The 18,349-nt window shown below is 37.3% G+C and overlaps 1 protein-coding gene across 11 annotated transcripts in view; it reads right to left on the reverse strand.

Annotated features, from left to right (window-relative positions):
- UTRN (utrophin) overlaps window positions 1-18,349 on the reverse strand; it is a 627,344-nt gene that overhangs the window by 384,746 nt on the left and 224,249 nt on the right. For all 11 annotated transcript variants that reach the window (XM_023729352.1, XM_023729345.1, XM_004368852.2 and 8 more), the window contains 5 exons: window positions 17,798-17,953; window positions 15,414-15,584; window positions 13,292-13,471; window positions 8,369-8,503; window positions 6,421-6,570 (listed from right to left, as the gene is read on the reverse strand). In XM_023729352.1, the coding sequence (XP_023585120.1) occupies window positions 6,421-6,570; window positions 8,369-8,503; window positions 13,292-13,471; window positions 15,414-15,584; window positions 17,798-17,953 (792 nt within the window). The remainder of the gene's footprint in view (window positions 1-6,420; window positions 6,571-8,368; window positions 8,504-13,291; window positions 13,472-15,413; window positions 15,585-17,797; window positions 17,954-18,349) is intronic.

Here is an 18,349-nt window from a genome sequence, read left to right on the forward strand (position 1 = left end):
GGGTGCAGAACTCAAATTCTGATAAAAAGACCAGACTTAATGGTTTGATTGAGACTGGAGGGACTCAGAAGACATGGACCCCAGACTCTCTGTTAGCCCAAAACTAAAACCATTCCTGAGGCCAACTCTTCAGACAAAGATTAGACTGGACTATGGGACATAAAATGATACTCATGAAGAATGTGCTTCTTAGCTCAAGTAGATACATGAGACTAAATGGGCAGCTCCTCTCCAGAGGCAAGATGAGAAGGCAGACAGGGTCAGGAGCTGGTTAAATGGACACAGGAAACCCGGGGTGGAAAGGAGGAGTGTGCTGTCACAGTACAGGGTGAGCAACTAGGGTCACATAACAATGTATGTACAAACTTTTGTATGAGAGACTAACTTGAATTGTAAACTTTCACTTAAAGCACAAAAAAAAAAGAAATGTAAATTAGGGAGTTATCAGCATATATGTGAGATATTCATCATTTGTAACTTTAAAAGATATGAAATATTTAAATGTATACTAATAGCAGCCTAGTTATAAAAATTATGATAATCATAATGGAATATCATGTAGCCATACACTCATACAAGGGTATAGATTCACATGGACTGATATAAAGGTGTCCAGGATATGCTGTTAAATGAAAATGCAAATGGCAAAATATATATATATAACAGGAATGTCTTATCAACCCACACATCCATGATCAACCAATTTTTGACAAGAGTGCTAAGTTCATTCGATAAGGAAAGAAGAATCTCTTCAATAAATGGTGCTGAGAAAATTGGATTTCCACATGCAGAACAATGAAACAGGACCTATGCCTCACACAATACACAAAAACAAATTCAAAGTGGATTAAGGACCTAAATATACATTCTAAAACCATAAAATACTCAGAAGAAAATGCAGGGTTAACACTGTCAGGCCTAGTTCTTAACAATGGATTATCTACTATAATAAAAAAAAGCAAAAACAACAAAAGACAAAATAAATAAATAGGACCACATAAAAATTAAAAACTTTTTCATCAAAAGTGTTTACAAAAAATAAAAAGACGAACTATTGACTGGGAGAGTATCTTTGGAAACCATATACCCAATAAAAATCTAATAACAAAATGAATATAAAACTTTGACAAATTAACAACAAAAAAACAAATAACCCAATTAAAAAATAGGCAACCAAACCTGAATAGACATATCCCCAAAAATGACATTCAAACGTCCACCAGACAGATGAAAAGATGCTCAGCATCATCAGCCATCAGAGAGAGGCAAATTAAAACCACAGTAAGATAACATTTCACTTTCACTAGGATGGCTAAGATTAAAAAAACAGAAAATAACAAACGTTAGCTAGGATGTGGGGAAATTGGAACCCTTTACCCATTGCTGGTGGGAATGTAAAATGTTACAGCGCTGTGGAAAATAGTGTGGCAGCTCCTCAAAAAACTAAAAATGGAATTACCATGTGTTGTTGTTGTCAGGTGCCATTCAGTCAGTTGCAACTCCTAGCAGCCCTATGCACAACAGAATGAAACACTGCCTGGTCCTGCACCATCCCCATGATCATTGTTATGCTTGAGCCCATCGTTGCAGCCACTGTGTGAATCCATCTCCTTCAGGGTCTTCCTCTTTTTTGCTGACCCTCTACATTACCAAGCATGATGTCCTTCTCCAGGGACTGGCCTCTCCTGATAACATGCCCAAAGTATATGAGATGAAGTCTCGCCAACCTCACTTCTAAGTCGCATTCTGGCTGTACTTCTTCCAAGACAGATTTGCTTGTTCTTTTGGCAGTCCATAGTATATTCAACATTCTTCGCCAACACCATAACTCAAGGCATCAATTCTTCTTTGGTCTTCCTAATTCATCGCTCAGCTTTCACATGCATATGAGGCAACTGAAAACACCATGGCTTGGGTCAGGTACACCTTAGTCCTTAAAGTGACATCTTTGCTTTCTAACACTTTAAAGAGGTCTTTTGCAGCAGATTTGCAACAATGCAATGTGTCCTTTGATTTCTTGACTGCTGCTTCCGTAAGTGTTGACTGTGGATCCAAATAAAATGAAATCCCTGACAACTTCAATCTTTTCTCCATTTATCATGATGTCGCTTATTGGTCCAGTTGTGAGGATTTTTGTTTTCTTTATATTGAGGTGTAATCCATACTGTAGGCTATAGTCTTTGATCTTCATCAGTAAGTGCTTCAATTCCTCCTCACTTTCAGCAAGCAAGGTTGTGTCATCTGCATAACTCAGGTTGCTAATGAGTCCTCCTCCAATCCTGATGCCCTGCTCTTCTTCATATAGTCCAATTTCTCGAATTATTTGCTTAACATACAGATTGAATAAGTATGGTAAAAGGATACAATCCTGATGAACGCCTTTCCTGACTTTAAAGTACACAGTATCCTTTTGTTCTGTTCAAACAACTGCCTCTTGATCTATATGCAGGTTCCTCAGGAGCACAATTAAGTGTTCTGGAATTCCCATTCTTTGTAACAATATTCATAATTTTTTATGAACCACATAGTCAAATGCCTCTGCATAGTCAATAAAACAAAGGTAAACATCTTTCTGGTATTCTTTGCTTTCAGCCAGGATCCATCTGACATCAGCAATAATATCCCTCCACTCCACGCCCTCTTCTGAATGCGGCTTGAATTTCTGGCAGTTCCCTGTCGATATGCTGCTGCAATAGCTTTTGAATAATCTTCAGCAAAATTTTACTTGTGCGTGATATTAATGATACTGTTTGATAATTTCCACATTCAGTTGGATCATCTTTCTTTGGCATGGGCATAAATACGGATCTCTTCCAGTCGGTTGGCCAGGTAGCTGTCTTCCACACTTCTTGGCATAGATGAGTGAGCACTTCAGGCACTGCAACCATTTGATGAAACATCTCAATTGGTGTTCTGTCAATTCCTGGAGCCTTGTTTCTCACCAATGTCTTCAGTGCTGCTTGGACTTCTTCCTTCGGTACCATCGGCTCTTGGTCATAGGCTACTGTGATGGTTAAGACTGCGTGTCAGCTTGGCTGGGTCATGATTCTCAGTGTTTATATATGATCACTCCCATGTTTGAATCTGTTGTGAATAGCCAATCAGCTGAAAGGGAGTTTCCTTGGGAGTGTGGCCTGCATCCAAATACAAGCAGACATTCTGGCTTTTTGCTCACTCTGGATCCTGTGGCTGCCTCCTGTTCATCTGACCTCCAGTTCTTGGGACTTGAGCTATCAACTTATCTGATCTTGGGATCCACTGATCTTCACAGCCTGTGAGCAAAGCCCTGCTCTCTGACCTGCCGATCTTGGGCTCGCCAGACCCTGCAGCTCCGTGAATCAGGAGAAGCCTTGCAGTCTTGCCTGCCAATCTTGAGATTTGTTGATATTCACAGCCTGTGAGCAAGAGCCCTGCTTTCCAAACTGCTAATCTTGGGTTCACCAGCCCCTGTGGCTATGTGAATTGGGAGAAGCCTCTATCCTAATCCATGGACTTGGGACATTCCAGCCTCTACAATCGTGTGAACTGTTTCTTTGATACAAACCTCTTTCTACATATATTTATACGCTTTACTGGTTTTGCTTCTCTAGAGAACACAGCCTACGACAGTTACCTCCTGAAATGATTTAATGTTGGCCAGTTCTCTTTGGTACAGTGACTCTGTATATTACTTCCACCTTCTTTTGATGCTTCCTGTGTTGTTCAGTGTTTCGTCCATAGAATCCTTCAATATTGCAACTCAGCACTTGAATTTTTCTTCAGTTCTTTCAGCTTGAAAAATGCCAAGTGTGGTTTTCTAACTCCAGGTCTTCGCACATGTCATTATAATGCTTTACTTTGTCTTCTCGAGCTGCCTGGAATTACCGTATGACCCGGCAATACCACTCCTAGGTACATAACCAAAAAACTGGAAAGCAGAGACTCAAACAGAGACTTGTACGCCAGTGTTCATTGCAGGACTATTCACAACAGCCAAAAGGTGGAAACAACCTAAATGTCTATCAACAGATGAATGGACAAACAAAATATGGTACATACATACAAAGAAATACTACTCAGCCAGTAGCAGAAATGACGTCTTGATACCTGCTGCAGTATGGATGAAGCTTAAAGACATTATGCTGAGCAAAATAAGCCAATCACAAAAGGACAAATATTGTATGACCTCACTTATTAAAAAAAAGACAAGAAAAGGCAAATGTACAGACACCAAATTTATTAGCGGTTACCAGGACAGGAGGGAGGGGAGAAAGGGGGCTTAATGGTGATGGAAAAATCACACTGATTAACGGTAGGGTTACACAGCCTATTATTATAATTGCTATCAGTAAGTTGTACACCTGTAAAAAGTTGAATTGGCAAAAGTTGTAGGATAGATATATTTACAACAATGACAAAAAAAAAAAAAGAGTAGATACTAAGGCTGTTTATGTACAACTAAACAACTCATGGGACTTGGTTCCTTGGTTTGGAGGTTCAGGGTCATGGTTTCATGGGACATCCCAGTTAATTGGCCTAATAATGTGTTTAGTGTTTCTGTTCTACCTCCTACTTCATTGAGTAGTGCCTTGGGTCTTAAAAGCTTGCAAGCGGCCATCCAAGGCACAACAACTGGTCTCTATTCATCTGGAACAAAAGAGGAAGAAGGAGAGTCAGGAAGACAAGGAGGATATGGAATATGTGGCTAATTGCCTCCATGAACAACTGCCTCCTTTGCCATGAGACCAGAAGAACTAGATGGTGCCTGGCTACCATTACTGAACATATTGATCAAAGATTCCATAGAACCCTGATACCAAAGCCAGGAAAAGACACCACAAAAAAAGAAAATTACAGACCAATATCCCTCGTGAACATAGATACAAAAATTCTCAACAAAATTCTAACCAGTAGAATTCAACAGCATATCAAAAAAAATAGTAATACATCATGAACAAGTGGGATTCATACCAGGTATGCAAGGATGGTTCAACATTAGAAAATCAATATATGTAATTCACCACATAAATAAAACAAAAGAAAAGAATTACATGATCATTTCAATCGCTGCAGAAAAGGTAGCACAGTGGATAAAAGCTATGGCAAGCTATGACTGCTAACCAAAAGGTCAGCAGTTCGACTTCACCAGCTGTTCCTTGAAACCCTATGGGGCAGTTCTACTCTGTCCTATAGGGTTGCTATTAGTCAGAATTGACTCGATAGCAACAGGTTTATATGCTAAAAAAGGCTTGAAGAATTACAGCTAATAGAGGGGAAAAAAAAAAAGATTCCATAGAAGAATCCTGATCAACAAGGGCAAAATACAGAACACAATTTCAAATTCTCATGGAATCCAGACTTTCTGGAGCCATTGAGGCTGGATGAACCCTGAAACTATTGCCCTGAGACAATCTTTAAACCTGAAACCAAAAATATCCCCTGAAGTCATCTTAAAACCAAACAATATTTTAGCTTAAGTAGTAAAAAAGGTCTGCCTTGAGCAGTATGCTCTTTTAAGAACTATCTACATGGGATCAAAGTGACAACAGCAACTTGAAAGATTAGATAGGAACCTTAAGGAGCAGTGAATTTATGTTAATGAGGGGGGAACAACTCAGAAAAGGAGGATGAGAATGATTGCACAACTGGAAGAATGTAATCAATGTCACTAAACGGTACATGTAGAAACTGTTGAATCGATGTATGTTTTGCTGTGTATATTCTCAACAACAAAATAAATAAAATTTAGAAAATAAAAAAAGAACGTCTATCAATAAAACATCTATTGACATCTGAATCTCTTTTACTCCAAAGTCTAAAACAAGTTCTACAGATGCATATGTGTATCCAACCACTATTGCTGCATACTGGATTAAGCTTGATGCTATGCATGACCTAAACATCGATAGTTATCATTTGTGTTAGAAAGCTTCTAATATCCACTCACCTCTCTTAAAAAACAACAGCCTCCTTTGTCTAATTCCTGAAATGAACATGTGTGTTATGGTACATCCTGGATATGTGGCTAAGAGATTGTGACACCTCATAATAGCCTATGTCCAACTCTGATGGCCCTACTATTTATTAGGCAAATGTGAGTTATCACTATTATATAGTTATATAATAATTATTATTATATATGTTATATATGGCATAAATATATATATATTTATATATTATACAATAATATATGCTATTATTATATACAGCTATAATATGATCCTTAATAGAAATTAAATAGTTTACAAGTAGAAACTATCTCAAAGACAGATTTTCTTTTTAACCATCAAGTTCTGCCTGCCTTACAAATGTTATGTCAATTCTTCCCCATCTAGTACTTCAGTACCTCCATTAATTTTGGTCACCGACTTTTACCCTTTCTTGGGGTCAGCTCCATATCATCAATACCCAGTGAACACTCAGGCACATTCCGATTCTTACCAGGTGGCTCAGTTCTTCGTATCGGCTATTAAATGCCTCCAGTTTCTCACTGATTATGTCATCAAGAATTCCTCCATCAATCAGAGTCTGGCCAAGTTCTCGAATCTGGGTGCGGTTATCTGCTGGATGGCGCAAAACGGATTCCAGAGACTGGGCAGGGAAGGAAAAAAAATAATATGTTTACAGAGGAAAAATGTATCAAGGACCCTAAAAATGTCCATATTATTTTAATCAAGTATTTCCATTTTCTAGAAATCTATCATAAAGAATGAGACCAGAAATTAGGTAAATGATTGATTCCTAAAAATATTCAAGATGGTGTTCATAAATGTATAAAGTGGAGAACCTCAACAAAAGATGATATATAATATAAACTCAAAAAAATTATAAATTATTATTAATTATATGAATAAATGCTCATGATATGATACAAAGTTTAAAAGCAGAATACAATATACGAACAAAATTATCTCAACTGTTATTAATTATAATACTAAAAATAGGTACTCATTTTTCTACAACATATACAGAGTGCAAGGCACTGTTTTAGATTCACACTGTTCATATACATAAATCTAATTAACCAACGTGGGCTACATATTATTCTCATTTTACAAATGGGGATATTAAAGCCCAGAGAGGTTAAGTAACTTGCCTACATACACGGAGGCCGTTAAAAAAAAAAAAGTCTAGATTCCAACACATATCTTTGTGATGCCAAAATCTTTTATCCAAATTGCTATAATGGATCATCCTTCAGTCTGCATACATTTAAAAAAATAATAATTAGGAAGAAATACACCAAAGTGTTTAAAAGTTTATCTTGGAGTTTGTTTTATAATTTTCTCTAGTTTCCTTATTTCTACAATGTGCAAGTATTAACTCTCATATTAGGGAAATATATGTTTGTTTTTTTAAGTCTAAGCTTTTTATATTTTTATTGTCTCAATCTCTCATTCTGATATATTTATTTGAAAACTGATGTAGATCCTTCTGCCAGTAAAGCATCCTGCTCCTGGAATTTAGATACCATATCCGACTTATTAAACCAATTGCCATGGAGTCAATTCCAACTCATGGCGACCCCATGTGTATCAGAGTAGAACTATGCTCCACAGGGTTTTCAATGGCTGATTTTTCAGAAGTAGACTGCCAGGCATTTCTTCCATGGCCTTTCAGTTAGCAGTGAGCACACTAACCATTCACACCACCCAGTGATTCCCATTTGACTTATCACTGACCTTCAAATTAGTCATCCACTCAGCTACAACATCATGTCACATTTTTATAAGCAAATCTACCCACTTCCTCTTTTTTCTTCTTAAAGCAAATCAACCCTGTTTACATTTTAATTAATGTAAGAAACAGTTGTTATGTTATCATGAACTACACATTGTGCTGGTAACTAAGGAACAAAGAAGAATCAGGTACATTTCTTATCCTCAGGGAGCTCACAGGTTATGCCTAGTGACAAGCTCCTATGATAGGCTCTCATGACACAAACCCTGCCCACCATAGCCTATCCTCAAATGGTTGACTTCTGAATATAATGTAACAGAAGCCATTGTAAACATAGTTATTGCTATGTTTAATGAGGAAAAATAACTTTATGAAGAAACGGTATAACAGGTGCCCTAATAACATAAGGCAGAGTTGTATCCATGGATGGGTAAAACAACCTGGAACATCACCAGAGTGCTTTACCATGTCTAAGATGTACTACTGGTCAAATAGATAGACCTCTCCTAAGGCTGATTTAGTGGGTCATCAACAACCTAAATATACATGATTATATAAGTACTTCGTGCTGTGGAAGAAAAAACAAGTCACACTGAAAACTACTAAGAAAGCAAATGTGTTTGTCTATGTAAAGCATTACGTTCCTCGTTTTAGTACGCATATGGCCTCATTGCAACAAAAAGAAATGCCACCTATAACTGTTTCTGACCTCAAGGGCTTCACTGACAGCCTCTGCTTTCTCAGGTAGAACTTCTGTGCTCTTCATCCGCTCTTCCAAAGCGTTTAACCAGCTGGTCTCCAGGTCCAAATAATGAAGCAGTTCAATCCAACAAGACCATACCTCCTAAAGTGGGTGATGAGAAATTTCAATGAGACAAGAAGCGAGTTTGGACTTAACAGCTCTAGTGCTACACATTCTCTCTAATTGACAATAATTTCATTTAGATGTGAGAATATGTGGGAATTTAGAAACTGGTGAAGCTAGGGTTTGAGAGAAATGAAACAAAATGAAACTATTCAATAAATCATGTTAGTCCAACTGCAGGGGGTGGAGAGGAGGAAAAGACAAACAGCTAAGAGACTACCTCACTCTTTACACTAAAATAAATCCCAGGAAACTGACTTAGATGTCAAAAATAAACTATATAATTAGTAGAAGAAAATAGGAGGGAAACATTATTATCAGTTTGTTTTTTAAATGCTAAAAAGTACCAAAACAAAACAAAACAAACCCATTGCTGTCAAGTGGAATCCAATTCATAGCCACCCTATAGGAGAGAGTAGAACTGCCCCATAAGGTCTTTAAGGAGCACCTGGTGGATTTGAACTGCCAACCTTTTGGTTAGCAGCCATAGGTCTTAACCACTACACCACCAGGGTTACCAGGCACAGAAAAGTAAAAAACAACTCATATTTGCAATACTTTTTAACAATTAGATAGGAAACTGAAATCTCCTGGGACCCACTCAATTCCAACTCAGAGCTAATCAATGTAAACAATTTGCTGTGTCGACTTCTCAACTTATTTTCTAAATTCACATGGATATTTCTGTATATAAAGAAAGCTACATTTTAACCAAAGTGAATTATCCTATACTCACTGTGTTAGTTATAATCCATTATTCCCCACTCCTACCGTTTCCATGGGGTGGGGACATAAATTTATACTCTACTTCCTAGAGGTAAAATTAAGGCATGAACACTTCTGCTTCTCTCCACCTCCTTATCCCAAATAGGAGGAACCTATTTGATTAGTGAATTTTGAAGAAAGAACTCAAACTGGGCATCCTGGGTCTGTTCTCTTTAGCATTTGCTGACTGAGAGAAGGCACTTTATAGCCTGCGCTCCATAAGAGTTATGCTTACCAGACCAAAAGTAGGCAAATTTTTCTATAACAGGCCAGATAGGAAATAGTTTAGGTTTCATGGCCCACACCCAGTACCTCTCGCAGATTCTTCTGTGTGTTTTGCGTTTTTTTGTTTGTTTTTTTTCAACAACCCTTTAAAAATATGAAAACCCTTCTTAGTTCATGGGCATATAAAACCAGGCTGGGCCAGATTTGGCCCATAGGGGTGTAGTTTACTGACTCGGCTCAGACTAAAAGGGGAAAGAGGGTGGTTTCTGGACCCCCAAATTTCTACAAGCAGAAAGCAGACTGCAAGCACAGCCCCATTTCTTAGGAGAAAGGAAGGATGACTCACAGATAACCCTTCGCAAACAGCAGAACTGGTTCCTAATCAAGCAAGAACAAGGGGCCCTGACTACAGGTGCCTGGCTAGACTTCAGAATTACTATGGACTGTGGGGATATGTGCCATTAAAATACGTATGTATAAAGGCCTCTATGCTGCACAACATGTTGAGACTTGTCCCCAACATGTTGAGCCTTGTCACGACTTGTTTTTCCAAACCCATTACTGATTGGCTTGTTTACCTGAATTCCTCCTCGCTTGCCCGAAACTTATTGTTATTCACCCAAAGCCCATTGTTGTTATTTGCTTCACTGCTTGCTGTATTGACTATAAAATAAACTCCTGGGACTGAAGCCGGGGTTCAACTCCTCAGAGTGACCCTCCTGGCCCCACGTCTCTGTAAGAGTTGTGGCATTGGTTATTGTCTCCACCACCCCGACAACCGTTGCCGCTGCGACAATGGACCAACCGAGAAAACAACCTGTTGCTGTCGAGTTGATTCCAACTCATAGCGATCCTATACGACAGAGCAGAACTGCCCCATAAGGTTTCCAAGGAGCGGCTGGTGGATTCAAACTGCGGGCTTTTTGGTTAGTAGCCAGTTGCTTACCCACTGTGCCACCAGGGCTCCTACTATGGACCAGGGACTGCTATTTACCCTGCACTCCCTGGACTTTTTTGAGTGGGAGTGTTTACTGAAGTTTCCTGTTCCTGTCTCACTACCGTATGCTGGGGATGTGGGACACAGATGATGTTTCATGCCTACATCTCTGAATCAAGGGGTGCCACTCTCAAACACCTGCACCTGAAGAAACTGCTCCAAGGAGCTACACGTGCATTTGGCCCTGATAGAGGTAACAAGGTACTAGATTTCCAGTGCGATGCTATGTTGGATAAGACTTTGGGAGCCTCTGGGAGACAGTGAGTGCATTGGCATGTGGGAGGAATATAAATAATTTGTGGCCAGAGACTGAACTATAGTGGATTAAAGATGGCCACAAATTCTTTGCCATTATTCCCATCAAGAGGTGAAGTCATTTTGTTATCTCTTACAGTCTGGGTTGGTTTTGTGACTTGCTTGAACCAAAAGATAGCTACAGAGGATGACACTTTGCCAAATTTCAGACCTTTAAAAGAGCATGCAGTTGAGCTAAATTAACAGATTGGCTCATAAAAAAAAAGAATATTACCTGTGAGTACTGTACATCTTTTTAAAAAATCATCTATATGAGACCAAATGTTCAACAATTACACTAAAGCAAAGATGAAATGGTACAGGGACAGGAAAACCAGATTACTACAGTACTGGAAACAAAACATCAGAATGGAATTAATGAGAATGCCGACACATTGTGAAAAGTGTAACCAAAGTCACTGAATAATTTGTGTAGTAATTGTTAAATGGGAACCTAATTTGCTGTGTAAACTTCCACTGACAACACAATAAAATATTATTTTAAAAAAAGAACAGGCAGCCTCTGCTTTCTCCCTGTTAAAAACTGGCTACTATCCTAAAAACAAGCTGTAAAGATGAGAGGCCACATGGAGAGAGACGTTGGAAGATGAGAGGCCATCATGAATGTCCAGCTGAGCTCCCACTTTGATGTAGCTACATGAGTGATCGATACCTCTACCACATGGAGTAGGAGAGCCACCCAGCTGAGCCAAATCAACCCACAGAATCACAAGAAATAATGAATTGGTTTTGCAAGCCACTGGATAACTTTGGTGGTGGTTTGTTACCTAGCAAGAGATAACTGAAACATAGGTATATGTAGTAAAACTATAAAAACATTAACGGAAAGAACATACACCAATTTCTGGATAATGGCTACCTCAAGGGAGGGATACAGAGGAGGAATAAGATGAAAGGAAGGAATCAGGTTCTGTAATGCTAATCTATTTTATTTTTTAAAAACGGGATAAAATGTTAACAATAGCTATTGTCATCTAGGGGATGAGTATAAAGGTATTTGTAGTATTATGTATACTCTCCTATAAGTTCAAAATGTTTGAGCTTAAAAGTACTCTATAGGAATCTGGAAATAATCAAGGTGATAAAATAAGTCTCTTCCTAATTTAGAAATTTTGGCTGTTTCTTCCCAAGATCTTTCAGTAACCCCTGAGATATTTTTAAGAGCATTTCCATATTTAAGCCTAGTTTAACTTCTTTTTGTTTCCCGTTTCAGAGACCTCAAGGCCTCATCTCTCTTCTCTTCACTGTATCATTTTTTTTCTAACACTCTTCCTGTTCTTCTCTCAAAGAAATTCTCTCCAAATAATTACAAATCCCAACAGTAATTCTCAAAGTAATTTCAAACCCTCAAAATACTTCATTCTGCATTCTAAACATTACCATCTTTGAGTCCCAAAGATAGCTTGAAGGAACGACATAGAATACAAGTGGCCTTTTGTTATCTTGGGATAAATCTAGTGACTCAATTCATTATTTAAACATATTGTTAAGTTGCTGTTTTGGCCATAAATGAATAGTGGAAACATAAAAGAACAAAACTAAGGGTGGTTCTGCCAGGGAGAAAAACATGGATAAGACTGTAGTAAAATTCAATTCCAAGATCATTCATTAGAATTTGAGATTAGGCATATATAATACTATATAGAATTTCAAATTCTCAAATGAGTAGCCTTTCGTGTTTTATGTTAGACTACATATTCATATTAAAGAATGAGGATCTGTGTGAACTGTAGCTTCTTCATTAATTAGTCTCAATTATAAATATTTATCTTAGCACAAAATAGATTCTGAAAAAGCAAGTAATGAGTTACTTTATTTTATATATTGCAATTATGATTTTTTACCATTACCATTTTACAACTGACCTCAATCTATTTAAAAGAAAAGTTTATTATAAATTGAAATGCTTCTTAAATCTTTTCAATAAGATATGACAAGTCATACTCATGTAAAAACAAAAACTTAATTTTACTTAAAAAAAAAAAGAAAAAAACCTCAGAATCAACCACTCTAAATAAAAATACCTCAATTCATCTCTGTGTAGTCAACCAAGCAAAGCAAAACAAAGAAGATGTTCACAGTGCATTGTTCTGGAATTTTAGGACTGAACAGGCCCTACAGATCATCTGTAACATGAAAATCTTGACATCACATATTTTTAAAAAGTGAAGTCTGAAGATATTAAATGACTTGCTCAAGAACCTTCCACTAGTTGGGGGCAGATATTTAGTCTCCTTTTTTTTTCTCCCCTCAATCCCTCTTTCCTTTTCACCAACCTATTACCCAAGAATTCCTTTTCTTTTATGATCCAGAACCTTTTTTTAAAACAGAGTTTTTCTACGATAATGGAAAACAGTTTAGTTTTGTCTTCAACTTACTCCTTGCTTAATTGAAACTTGCAAAGCTGGACAATACGTTGCAGAGTTTAGATCTCAAAACATGCATCACTCAAAAAAACACCATACCTCTAGCGTGTGGCACTTTCCTCGAATTCTGTTACAAAGAAGTTGGTAATTCTCCAGCACAACGTTCAGCTCAGACGTCAATTCCTGGCCACCAGAGGGCACTTTTGTAGCTAATAACTTGATGTTGTCCTTGAGAATCTTCACTCTCACCTCCTTCTGCAACACATCCTCTTTCGCCCTCTGTTCCAAGAAAGAATGAACTTGAAAATGTCTCCCATTCCAGTAACCAATTTTTTTTTTTAATTACTAAATCAAAATTAAAGTTTCTAAGTAAGTCTAGCTGCCTAATTCGAGCATTATTTAGGCAATCACTACAGGGAGTGTTTTTAAAATAAGAATGTTAACTATACAATGTCACTCAATATACGAGCTAACGTACACACACAAAAAAAAGCCGCTGCCAAAGAGATGACTCTAACTCATAACGACCCTATACACAGTTCCCTACAAAAATTCTCATTTAATAACATCAGTGTTCCACCTAAATTATCCTAGATTATATTTATTGACATTCAACATTTTCAAATTATGGGTCCAGATAAGAATCAAAACCAATTAATTTTAACTGACCATTGGAGGTCTGAGTATATTAGACACATAAATGAATGTTCACAAAAATTGAGGTGACACCATGATAGAGATATCTTTAAAATTTTTCTCAAATAATTTAAACATATTTTTTTCTCCTAGGACACAGATATATCTATCTTTTAGAATTAACATTTCCAGATGATAACAAAGTTACGCTGAAAGATATCATTCAGAATAGCTTCTTCCCTGACTCACCCTTCATGCTCAAGATAAATAATTTCATATTCAGAAAAACCAAGCTAAGAAGGCCTTTTTACTCTCCCTTTCAGCTTTCTTTACTGCTTATTGTGGTCAACTTCCCTGGGTTGGGGAAAAGTAATTAAGTGTGTGGTAGTCTTAAAAATCCTAATGGTTGTTTTGAAGAATAAAAAATAAATAGATAAAATATTGCCCAATCAACGACTTTAATCTCTAGTCTTCTACACTCTCATATACAGTGACTTAAAAAATCACAAAACTCAAATGTCAATATTTAAAGTAAGAGAATAAATGAAATAAGTTGATTCTTAACATGGGAAGTTACCTTAAAATACCTTACATACTCAATATTTTATTTAGAATGAGGGTTTTCAAAAAGTGATACACTAAAAAAGATGTTTCAGTGAAAATTCTACAACTTCAATAAAGATCTCTTATATTTACTTTGACTCTTATGCATTAATGTATTAATGTCATATAATCCATTTTTTTAAATATCTGCACAGAGATTTTTGGTTCAGTTATACTTTTAGGCAGGTTAACTTTGGGGTGAAAACACTCACTGTGTTCCTTAATCTTATAAATAGGAAAAATATGTATATCTCCTTTAAGATGGTTTCTACTTTGACTTGAACACTCAGGGACACTTGAAGCAGTGCTTAAATTTTTGGAATGATGTCTAGTTCTTTTATTACATAAAAAAAGACAGTGTCCAAGACCACTGACACAGGACACATAAGTTTACAGGAAATATACCCTATGGATCCAACTGATATCAAATCCCTTAACCATTTTCCTGCTGCTCACTGTTGTTAGTTGCCATCAAGTCTGCGCCAGTGCATGGTGACCTCATGTATAACAGAACAAATTGTTGGCTGGCCCTGCACCATTTCCATGATCTTTGCTATGTTTCCTACTGCTACTGTTACCTAAATGTATTCATATGCACCCAATGAGCTAAGTGGAAAAATCCTACCTGACCAAATGAGAAAACCCTAACCAACTTGGGAAGTCTCTCTTGTTTCTTACCAAAAAATAATTCTTCCTCACACCTATTACCAATGGTTTTGAAATGATTCTCTGTGGCTCCCCAAGGTTCTAAGAGATTGTCTGAGGGGCCCTCATGGACTCCAATCATGGGCTTCCTTTGTCAATGAAAATCATAACTATCCTTTTTTTTTAATTTTGAAATCCTACTATGAAAGACTGTATGTACATATTGTGCTTTATTACTACATAGGCAAGTAGGTAGGTGGGTAGATGAATGGATAAAGTGATTTTAAAGGGAAATGGAGAGGTCTAAAACCTAGGGGACTGACTGTTCCAGCCTCACCTTCATCTCTTCCACAGCACTCTCCAGTTCTTCTGGTGACTTGTATTCAAAGTCCCTCTCGAGGTATTCTTCCTCAGCTTGGGCCATCCATTCCTGCATCTCTGCCAAGTCTTTCTTCAGGTTCACTGCTTTTTCCTGGCTTTCAGACAGTCTGTTTTTTTGAATAGCAATCTAGAAGGGAGAAAACCCAAATAAAGAACTTTTAATATATTAAATGTCAAGTTCAAGTTTTTAATATTTAAAGATAAAATATAACTTTTCATCTTTTAAAATTCTAGATAAAATCCTTTACACGTTTTATGCTGATGTTGTAGAATGTAAATAACAATGAAGAAAATAATTATAACTGGGATTCTATTACCACATTTTGAGTATTAATCTGCAAATATCTATTACAATTTTGAAAGTGCATAGCCTTTGACAGAGTAATCCCATATGCAGGAATCTAATCTACCACAAGAAAAGCACATATATCAAAGAAATTTATGGAAAAAAAAAAAATGGAAGCAACCAAAAAGTCAATTTTCTCATTATTGATAGGTTTACTTCAGATATCACTTTAAAAAATGAGGAGGGAAGGGTTCTGCTATAAAAGAAGTTTGTAAAACACTATAAATTTTTGGTTTTGGTGATCAATTATACTTGTACATTCCACACAGACACCAAAATATGTTCATTAGAAAATAGATATTTGTCTGAGTCTGGTTCAATGAATTACCTAAATACTTCAGAGAAGTCTAAAAATATTTTCAGAGAGATCCTCACTGGGACATCATAACCACAAACAGACTTGTTCTGTGGGAGAACATTCCTTTCCACAGTAACAGTCATTTTACATATTCAGCCTCTTGTTCAGACTGAACCTTGCCAGGGCTTGCCTGGCCGACAAGCTGACAGAAACCAAAAGCCAATACGAGAATAGGATGGCTCTCTCAAGAGTAAGGAAGAGTATTTAACCGCTTTCCTGTTCCCTCATTCCAAACAGGATCCCAGTCACAAAAATAAACAGGGACCAAACAGGAGCTTTTGTCTCACTGCTGCCACATGTGACTCACTGAGCCCGCTGCCAGCAGTACACGCCCAGCCCTGGTTCCCAAGCCCGGCTGAGAACTTTTTATTTTTATTTTTTAAACTTGGAGAGCTTTTTCTTTTTTTTTAACTTTTTTTATTTTTAAACAAAAACACATTCCTAAGAGCACTTCCAGAAAAGTCTCTCTAATATTAGTTCCTAAACACTACTCAGTGATGCAATTTTCATGGTTCCAAAGAGAAATAAGAAAAATAAGAACACAAAAGTGACTTTTCAAAAAGCTCAAAATTACAATTAATTATTCTGAGATTATATCCTTGGGGTGGTGGGTATTAAAATGTGCTTTCTTTCATAATATCATCACTTTCTGTGTGACATTACACTTGAAATAAAATCCAAATTCCAAGTACAAATATAATCCATCCCCTGCCTACCTCCTAAACTCGTATCTTACCATTATTCTCCAACCCACTAACTTCTCTCTCCACTCCATTCCAGCTACATTGTCCTCCTCATTCTTTATTGAACAGGCCAAGCTCTTTGCCATGACAGGGGTTTTAAACTTGCTATTCCCCTTGCTGGAATGTTCGTAACCTCACATGTCTCATCCCTTACTTTATTCAGTTCTCTGTTCAAGTGTTCCAGTCTCAGAAAGCCCTTCCCTGACCACCCTCTTTGAAACAACTCACCTTGCCCTAAACCCTCATTAGCCCTTCCTGATATTTTATTATGATTTTATTTATTATTGATCTGCCTCACTAGAATGTAAAATTTTTAGAGGAGGAATTTTTTTCCTCATTCAATGCTGTATCCCCAGTGCCTGGAATGATGCCTAATCAATATGCATATATATTAATGAGTGCAGCTGATTAATAAATATTTGCAGAATAAATAATTGATTAATGCCTGTGACTGGTTGGTGTATGCCACTGACTCGACTCCAACTCATAGCGACCCCATTGGACAGAGCAGAATTGCCCCATAGGGTTTCCAAGGATGTAATCTTTATGGAAGCAGATTGCCATATCTTTCTCCCACAGAGTTGCTGGTGGGTTCAAACCACCAACCTTTCCATTACCAGCTAAGCTCTTAACCACTGTGCCACCAGGGCTCCTTAATGGCTGTGATTACTATGTAACAAACTCAAATGTCCTGGTGCTAAGGCAGGTGTCATAAATATATGTGTCCAGCTAGATTCAAGACAAGAAGAAGGGGTAAGTCCTGGCCCCAACCTGCCACCCATGCTGTACACTGTTTTTCAAACTGGACAGCTTATAAAATCAATACAGTTGGTCAAGACAAGCCACTGTATATAGCTCTTGAAAACCACAGACAATAAAGCTGAAAAACTCACCTCCTTGCTAAATTTCTCCAACTGGGTTTGGTACTCAGAGAGTTTTGTCTGCACCCAGGTTTTGATTCCAGCAACCGGACAGCTTCGAAGGTTAGCCTCTATTTCTTTCATGTCTTTCAGAGATGATTCAACTGCTTCTATTTCATTAACAAATGCCTGGACACAAAATAAGCCCATATTGAGTTTATCTCCTATGTAAGTGGACATCATCATGATCGTTTGTCTGCTTGTATCCCTGAAAATACTCTAAGAACAAGCTGCTTGGAAGCCAGGACTTTTAACTACTTAATAAATATTGTGTCTTAACTGAATAAATTCATTTTACCTTGGTGCTTCAGACAGCCATAGGCCAAATTAGATTGGAAATACCTGATTCTCAACAGGGGAAAGTGCTTTTAACTACTTTAGAGAAGCCTAATGAGCTCACCTAATACAAGTTATACACAGTATTACTAGCAAATTGCATTTCTTAAATTTGTTTTTCACCATGTGGCACAATAAGCAGAATATACAAGTTGTGACTATTACACTAACATTTTCCTTATAACATAA

Source organism: Trichechus manatus, unplaced genomic scaffold, assembly GCF_000243295.1.
Source record: "Trichechus manatus latirostris isolate Lorelei unplaced genomic scaffold, TriManLat1.0 scaffold00002, whole genome shotgun sequence".
Lineage (NCBI taxonomy): Eukaryota > Metazoa > Chordata > Mammalia > Sirenia > Trichechidae > Trichechus > Trichechus manatus.